The sequence below is a fragment of the Numenius arquata genome, chromosome 6 (genome assembly GCF_964106895.1).
Source record: "Numenius arquata chromosome 6, bNumArq3.hap1.1, whole genome shotgun sequence".
Classification (NCBI taxonomy): domain Eukaryota; kingdom Metazoa; phylum Chordata; class Aves; order Charadriiformes; family Scolopacidae; genus Numenius; species Numenius arquata.
Window position 1 is genome coordinate 26,333,413 of NC_133581.1, and position 8,641 is coordinate 26,342,053.

At 41.5% G+C, this 8,641-nt stretch overlaps 1 protein-coding gene across 1 annotated transcript; it reads right to left on the bottom strand.

The window, feature by feature from the left end:
• Positions 1–1,639: 1,639 nt before the first annotated feature.
• On the bottom strand, positions 1,640–7,161 carry ARL14EP (ARF like GTPase 14 effector protein). The gene is made up of 4 exons (XM_074149444.1): positions 7,039–7,161; positions 5,127–5,629; positions 3,969–4,099; positions 1,640–2,535 (listed from the first exon to the last, which is right to left on the bottom strand). The coding sequence occupies exons 2-4, from the start codon at positions 5,547–5,549 to the stop codon at positions 2,307–2,309; spliced, it is 783 nt and encodes a 260-aa protein (XP_074005545.1). The 5' UTR covers positions 5,550–5,629; positions 7,039–7,161; the 3' UTR covers positions 1,640–2,306.
• Positions 7,162–8,641: the final 1,480 nt, after the last annotated feature.

Sequence of the window (8,641 nt, forward strand, 5' to 3'; positions counted from 1 at the left end):
AGGAAACAACTTGAATCATTTATTTGGGAAAATACTCATGGCTGGTGAATCTGTAAAACGACAGACTGGATATACTAACTTTTCAGAGACTTAATGGAGATGGAGAAATACAGTTCTAATAATGGGATGCTCTAGGCAATTTAGGCTACCCAAATGTGGCTGGAATCCAAGGCCAATGAGAGGGACATCCATTGGCAGAATAGCCAATGCTCTGACCAAAAAAAGTCTGTTTATTTTCATAGCAGACGTAATAAGGATGTAATATAAATTCATGCTTATACTTCACTAGGACCAGCAGATGTCAGTACAACTCAAAGCATAACTTTGGATTTTAGTGGTGCAATCGTCATGACGCTTATCAGAAGAGAAAATACTCTAAACAAATATCCAACTTTATCATAGAATCACAGAATAGTTGGGACTCGAAAGGCCTAGTCCAACCTCCCCTGCAATGCGCAGGGAGATCTGGTTGCTCAGAGCCCTGATGATCTTGAATGTTTCCAGGGATGGGGCATCTACTACTGCCCTGGGCAAACTGTTCCAGTGTTTCACCACCCTCATTGTGAAAAAATGTCCTCCTTGTATCTAGTCTAAATCTACCTTGTTTTAGCTTAAAACCATTAACCCCTGTCCTTCCACTATAGGCCCTGCTAAAAAGTGTGTCCCCATCTTTCTTATAAATCCCCATTAAATACTGAAAATCTGCAACAAGGTCTTCCTGGAGCCTTCCCTTCTCCAGGTTGAACAAACCCCAACTCTCTTGGCCTGTCCTCACAGGAGATGGGTTCCATCCCTCTGACATTTTTGTGGCCTCCTCTGGAGCTGTTCTAACAGGTCCATGTCTTTCCTGTGCTGAGGACTCCAGAGCTGGACACAGTACTCTAGGTGGGGTCTCACCAGAGCAGAGGGTCTGAATTGCCTCCCTTGACCTGCTGGCCACACTTCTCTTGATGCACCCCACGATATGGTTGGCCTTCTGGGCTGCGAGTGCACTCTGCTGGCTCATGTCCAGGTTTTCATCCACCAGTAACTCCAAGTCCTTCTTGGCAGCCTGTACTGATACTGAGGGTTGGCCCAGCCCAAATGCAGGAGCTTGTGCTTGGTCTTGTTGAACCTCATGAGGTTCATGTGGTCCCACTTACTTTAACAAGTAAGTCTTCAGCAATCAATAGTTAACAGTATTCTTGAATAAATGTAACCCAATAAACATGCAGATCTTCCAAGTCTACCACAGAAATAGGAAATTTATCCAAAACACAACAAAAATACCAAAGGATGAAACTTAACGTTACTATGATTCAAATTATAAAATCTCTTCCATAAATCTTGTTGTATTGTAAAATTTTAATGTTGTGAGGATAGGATAATGCATCAACCAAATGTAATTTCAATTAAACTGTGGTGGTTTTTTTTTTGTAGCAGTGTAGGTATTTTTAGTTTGGGAACAGACACTCAAATTCATTTCAGCTGCATGTAAATCCTTTCCTTAAGAACAAGTAAATAGGGGGAAAAAAAAAAAAAGGGGGGGGGAACCAGCTGTTGAAGTACCAGTCTAGTCCAATTACAGACTGGTAACCAATACAGCAAAATTATTTCAATTGTGTTATACAGAAACCAACAAAACAGTACCATATTTAATCCTTTAACATATTTTTCAATGCCTTGGCAGTTTAATAACACTTTAACAGTGAGGCCTGAATTCATAAGGATAACTTGATCTTAAATCCCAGTAACTTGGATGGGATCTGAACTCCTAAATGCCTCTGAATCCACTTAAGTGAACAGGATTGAATTTATCAGATGTAGCTGGAATAATCTATAGAAGATACAGCATTCACTAGTAATACTAGAGAGAGCTTTATTAATACTGCATGTAAATTCACTGAGAACTTTTAGAGTGTTTCACATAAATTTAAAACCATGAGATCCTGAAACAGAGAAGGAAAAATGAGGGATACATGGACATGGTACACTCTACAAAACAGTATAGGAAACAACGGTGAGTGGCTCAGGATTTGCCACGTGAAAATGTAGCACCTTATATTTAAATACAGTGAATGACTGTTCAATAAGAACTTACTTAGATGACTGACAAGACTGAGTATAAGGTAGAATGAAGTGCGAAAAGACAGTAGCATGATTAAGAGTATTTCCACAATCATACTGAAAATGCATGTGAAAGTGAGCACATTGATCATGCGAATCGTGATGAATTCAATGGTTTTTATTAAACCACTAAATGATGAATGTGCTCAGTTTAATCAAAGCATGGAATATATACTTAGGATAAACAATGCACATATATATTAACCAACATGTTTATTTTTAATTACTTCTCCTCCTTCTATCTCAATTTGCTCATATAGCCACTTGCGGTCACAGCGACATTCTGCTCCACACTTGTTGGAGCCACACTTGGGGCAAGCATAGAAACATCCCAGGCAATCTTCATCGAGACAATCACAGAGGTCCATCCCGCTGTAAAGCAGTAGGCCCTGGCTATCGTAGACTTTACTCTTGGCTGGTATAACTTGCCTGTTTAATGAAAAACATCAGTTATTTCCATGTTAAAAAAACACATATTTTGATGCCAAGCTGCTAATAGTTGTGGAAAGAAGTTTGCTTTCTTCAGGTGTTCATTGCAAGACAATGCTAATTTAAAAGGTGTATATATGTTACTGTATTTGACAACATTTCTCAGTCCTAATTGTATCTCCACTATAGTGCTTTTGAAATAATTTCAAGCATGAGAAGTTTTTATTTCTTCAATAGCATGCTTATTTGAACACTTATGAATAATCTTCATTATAGGATGTAAACTTCAGATTACCTTTCAGATGTGAAATGCTCCCTTAACTTACTCTTCTTTTGTAACATGTCATTGTAATTCAAAGGAGGTCAAACAGAATCATTTAGGGTGTGCACATCCTAATTTAAAAGTATTTTTTATGCTTTTATCATTACCCATCTCTGTAACAGTTATGTTAAACTGCGGAATCGCAGAAAAACTGTTTGGAAGGGACCTCTGTTCAAAGCCACGTCAATTCAAATTAGTTTGCTCAGCACTGCATTTAGTTGAGTTCTGAATAGCTCTAATGTCAGAGATGCCACAACGCTTTTGATCCAGCATTTTACTACATATATAGAAAAGGTTTTCCTAACACCTCAACAAAATGTCCCTGGTTGCAACTTGTGCCCAAATTGAATAGAAGAAACAAATGGAGGGGAAAAGGATGTGTGATTTGTGAGAAGCACATCTAGAGTCTGTTTCTGTCTTGTAAGGTTAAACTTAGGTGGAGAGCTGGGGAAAGGCATTAATGTGATCTTTCCTGCACGTTTTAACAAATATTGTATGACTAGTTAAAGCTGGGATTTCTATCACTCTCCTGTTAGGACAAGACTGAATTGGTCCAAACTTTTTGTGGAAAATGACAGACAAAATTCAACTGCATATACCTTTCCTCTGTAAAAAACGTGATTTTTAAAATCAGTCATGTTAGAAGGTTGTAACTTGTTAACTAGTATTGTCCAACTTGGACACTAACTTCCTATTTTAAAACGAAGGTAAGGTCCTAACTTGTACACTTTTGTTTACAAAGTGTAAATACTGAGTTTATGGAAAGATGACAACTCTAGTATTTTAAGTGTAGTCTATTTGATCTTAATATATTCAAATTTAGCCTAATATTGGAATTTTAGTTTATGCATAAATTAATAGCTTCATCTGATCTGTGTAGTATTTTCATGTCTTAACAAATACTTGTTTGTATTCTAATTGCCTAAAATACGAACTGCATGCTTAAACATTTTATCTTCTATTTTAGTAATGACAGTGAGCTTTAACATCCTCAAAACCAAAAAAGCAATCCATAAACATGCAAATATCCATATAGAAAGTGTTAGCACTACAAGGACACTTTATTTTGAAGTGAAAGTTAAAGATAATGTAAATACAGGAAACAGCTCACCTGTCTGAATTCAATGATGCATTTTTTGTTTGCAGCCTTCTCTTTTCCCTCTTACTGGTCTCAGGAGTGAATTCAGTCTGTCGTCCTGGATTAGCAAACTGTAGAGACTTTAAAGCCTTAGCTGTACGTCCCTGAACAAAGACAGAAAATCTCATTTAATTACAAATACAAACCTAAATTAATAAGAAAATGTCCAGTCAAGCCAGAATATTGTAATAACTTAGGTAAATTGTTGCCCTCAACTCTAAGCACTGGATTTCCCGGGAGAAACAACTCAAGTCTTAAAACTTTTATACTGGAGAACTGTACTAGTATCAAAACCCAACTATGCAAGCTTTATAGTAGCAGTTTTAATCAATGCTTTCAAATGACGCTTCCTATCAGTCTCCTAACCATACTGACATATAACTGAAAAATACAGTTGAGCAACAGTCCAAGGGCTGAAAGGGACAACGGCTCTAGAATGCAATTCTGCTTTGCTACAGGGCACATATGGATGAGCTCTTGCCAATTTGGTTGCCCACTCTTCTACAGATTACCTGCACACATCTTGAATAATGCATCCAACAATGTACAAGCTGTGTTACAAACTCAGCACTTAAAGCATTATCCTCCCACGCCAGTTTATTACTGCCCCTGAACAAACACCATGGCCTTCACAGCTCAGACACTACAAGAGTACACTTAATTCATCTCAATGCAAGTTCACTTGGTAATTAACTTCTAGAGAAAGTGGATTTTTTTTTTTTTTTTTTTTTTAAATTGAAGAGACTAAACCAGAAGTTTATCTCAACATCCTTAGGAAGAACATTTGCAGCGCTCAATTTTAAGCACACAAGCTTGTTTTTTTGCAAGGCTTGAGTAACAGCTTAAAATACCAGCAGCAGTCTGGTATTTACATGAACTTATGAATTGTAAGTCACCCTTGTAGGCACAGTCATTTGAATTTAAAAGGCTATAATATTAAATTAGGGAAGCAGATTTGTTAAGGTACTCCAAATAAAAGTTTAAATACAGTAAACTCCCATACATCTACAAGACTACACCCTTTCATATTTCTATTAAAAACCCTAATTTCTTTATGTAGGACTTGCATGAAGCCCAATTCCAATAGCCTGCAGATCTTAGCAGGGTAAGAAAACTGATCCATATACATACATCTGAATCAAGTTTTCTTCTTTGGCGATCTTCAGATTCAACATCCACGCTTCCATTTATTATCTGCATACATTTGGGACAAAGTTTCCAACCAGGTACGAACTGTCTTCCAAACTTGGCACTTAGAAAAGTTGCGTCATCTAAGTCAATTGCTCGCAAGTTTTTCTTTGATAGTTTTCTGTGTATATTAAAGGGATCACAACAGGATTTTTGTAAGTCTTCAAATCTTTCAATGTAAATTTTTGCATGGTGGAAGCAGATTGTATTGTTCTCTGAAAGGGTTATTCCAGTCCTAAGCTGAAGTAACAGTAAATCAGACGAAGACAGATCTTGCTTAGTCTTGAAGCCAGTGTGACGAGTATAACAGATCCTGTGGCACTCATTGGTAGCTTGAAGCTGAACTCCAACTGAACAAGAATCCATTTTACTTTATCAGAACAACTTCACTTATTTTGCCTAAAATGAATTCTTTGAAGTCTTTAATAGTTTCTATGAAGATCACCCTACAGAAAGCATAAAAATCAATCAGATTTGTGCTGCAAACCTTTATCCGTAAGCTTGACAGACTATGTTTAAGTAATTTTAACAACACGTAGCGAAATGATAGCCTAGATAGTCTAGATAAAACTAAAAATGCACTAAATTTAATTCTGGAATTACCATCTTAGTGAACCAGATATACTCAGAACTAACCTTTTTTTCATTAGGTGCACAGAGTTTGTCTTTCAAACCAACGTAACTGGCACTGTTAACTAAGCTCACTGCAGCTGAGTTAACATTTTAACAATTTAGCTAATACCAAATAACTCTATTCAAAGAAGTCTGTTAGGGGCTACACACCAAGCTTGCTTCTAATGCTAGCGTGTACTTTTGACTTATTCCTGCTGTGGAAGGTGGGGGTTGTATGTGTGCATGAGGAAGCACACTAGGTCAACAGAAAAGCGATTATCTGAATTTTCAAAATTTGCAGATGTATTAGAAATCATAACTCTTGCAAGATGTTCTAATTAAAAAAAATAACTTGTTTTCTATAAAACAGAAAATAATTATTACAGCACTATCCTTGGCAGGCATCTGTTTTGACAGTTGCCTACACTACCTGAAGTACCCCTATATTAAAGGGAGAGAAAGCACATCAAGTCTACTGCCACAGTTTGTTCAAATGATGGTGTACTGGTGACATAAGTTACACATCTCATCAACTTGATTTGTAAGAATTCTTGGTAGAAGCTTTGGAGGCATTTTTTCCCTCCTCCCCCTTGGGAGAAGTACACAGCTTTTTTTGCCACTGATTTTCTCTTTGGTGGAAACAGGAGAGAGCTTTAAATTAAATGAAGGTTTGTATTGACACAGTGAAATCAGGGAATCAATTAGTGTTTACCACACTGAACACAATAAATTAAAGCAGAAGACAGTGATGAGGATCAGCACAGCAAAGCACTTGCGCAATAGCAGCGATTCAGCAAGGGTTTTCTAGCTCCTTGCTGCAGGAAAAAACAAAGGATGGAGGAAAATACAGTTTAGAGTGGCAGGAATAGCTTATATGAAGCCGAAGGGAAAGATCAGTCCTGAAACTGCGTGTGCAACCCCCTGTCTGAACCCCTTATTCTGGCTGCACAGCGCTTCATGACACTCTCACCCAAACGACGACGGCCCCGCGGGTTGAGAACCGCGCGTTAGACCAGGGAACGGCCCGGCTGCTCCTTTGCCTTTGCGGAGGGCACTAACCCTCCGAGCGGCCTGCTCGCCGGGCCGGCCAGGAGGGGAGCAGGGCGGGAGGCGACCCGCAGGCCTGTCCGCGGCCCAAGATGGGCCGGCCGCCACCGGGCTCTCTGAGGCCCAGGCGCGTTGGGGCCGCCGCCCGTCGCCTCGCACCGCCCCTCCCGCCGCCGGCAGGAGGCTGCCCCGGTACCTTGCCGCGGACTTTCTTCCGCCGGGACGCGGGTACCGAACTTCTGCGTTCCCCCAGGCAGCGGCGGTAGCGCCTATAAACCGCCCCTCACCCCGCCCGCCCTCCGCCTCACCATAGAGCACCGGAACCGCCGCGCGGGCCGGAGCGGCACTTCCGGCTGGGGGGGGGGGGAGGGGCGGAACGGCGACACCGGCCGCTGCGGAGGCAAACGGCGGGTTGGGGGGGGTAGGTGGGGAGGGGTCACGTGGCCGGGGGCGGGCTAGTGCGCGACGTGACGCGCCGGGCGGGGCTCGCGCTGTCCGCTGCCTGTGGAGGCGGCGTGAGGCGACGGCGGGGCTGTCCGCCACCGGGGGAAGAGGGCCGGAGGGGACAGGGGTTTCGGAGGCTGTTCCGCTCGTCGGGTGTAAATGTCCTACAGAAAAGCAGCCGTGAAACGGGGAGGGGGGGCGCTCTCCGGCCGCGGCGGTTGCAATAGGGCGGCGGGGGCCGCAGAGGGCGCAGCGGGCCCGCCCCGCACGAGCTGCCAGCGCCACAGGGCTGCTTTTGGATACTCAGTGAGGAAATCTCGTTAATAAAATAGGGGAGGCTTACCCTAACTACCTACACAGTTCCACCCTTCCCGCCCCCCGGTTCCTCGCCACGCTACTGCCCCCCCATTCCCGTCCCGCAGTTCAGTGCCGCTGAAGCTGTTGCTTATTTGAAAAAAACCCACAAAAATCTTCGTTGCTTCGTTTAGGAAAAAAGAAAGAAAATCCCCAGCGATTCTTGTCTCCAGAATGTCTTATCAAAAGTCTGTTACTTGTGTTTTGTTGTTGGGTGGTGGGGTTTTTGTTTGTTTGCCGTAATTCTATAAAGTTTTCACGACAATGGATCTTTCCAGGGAGGAGGTATGAAATTGTGACTTTGCTCTATGGCTAGGTAGCGATGCCACACCCTACTTGGGAGTTTTTGGAACAATGATGTTAACAAGCAGAACACAGGTGTCCTAATAAGTGCCTTAAGTTTAGAATACTGATGCTAAGAATACTTAATACTGTAATTTAGTGATAGCTAAAAGAAAGCCCTAAATTACCACTTAATCTCTATACAAAGTTGTTGGTTTATCTATTTCTGTTGCGGATTTTAGTACTTATAAGAAAAAAGTGCTGGATGAGAGTATTTTTCTTCTGTTTCTGTTAGTGCTCTATACCTGCTCTCTTTCCAGACTTGGTGTAACCCAGAATTTTTTGGAGGATGTGACTGTTATTTCCAAACCTCTTCAAAGGCAGGGTACCCTTTTGAGAACATTGCCTTTCTCATAAATGCTGACTTGTTAGGCTCTGGGCTGCTCTACCTGCGTTGCTCCTGTCCTGCACGATAACTGCATATTGCTGAATTATCGCACAACTGGACAGAAAAGATCTGTGAGATCATCTGCTGTATATTTCTGCCCACTCAGAGCTATTGCCCATAGAACATTAGTGTATCACAGCCCAATAACATTAGCAGCAGATTAAGGCCACCCAGTTGGTCATGTTGGAGGCTTAAGTCTCCCTCCCCAATCATTTATAACTAAATAATTACTAAATGGCTTTCCAGCAGATCTTCAGTGGGTAGTCATAGT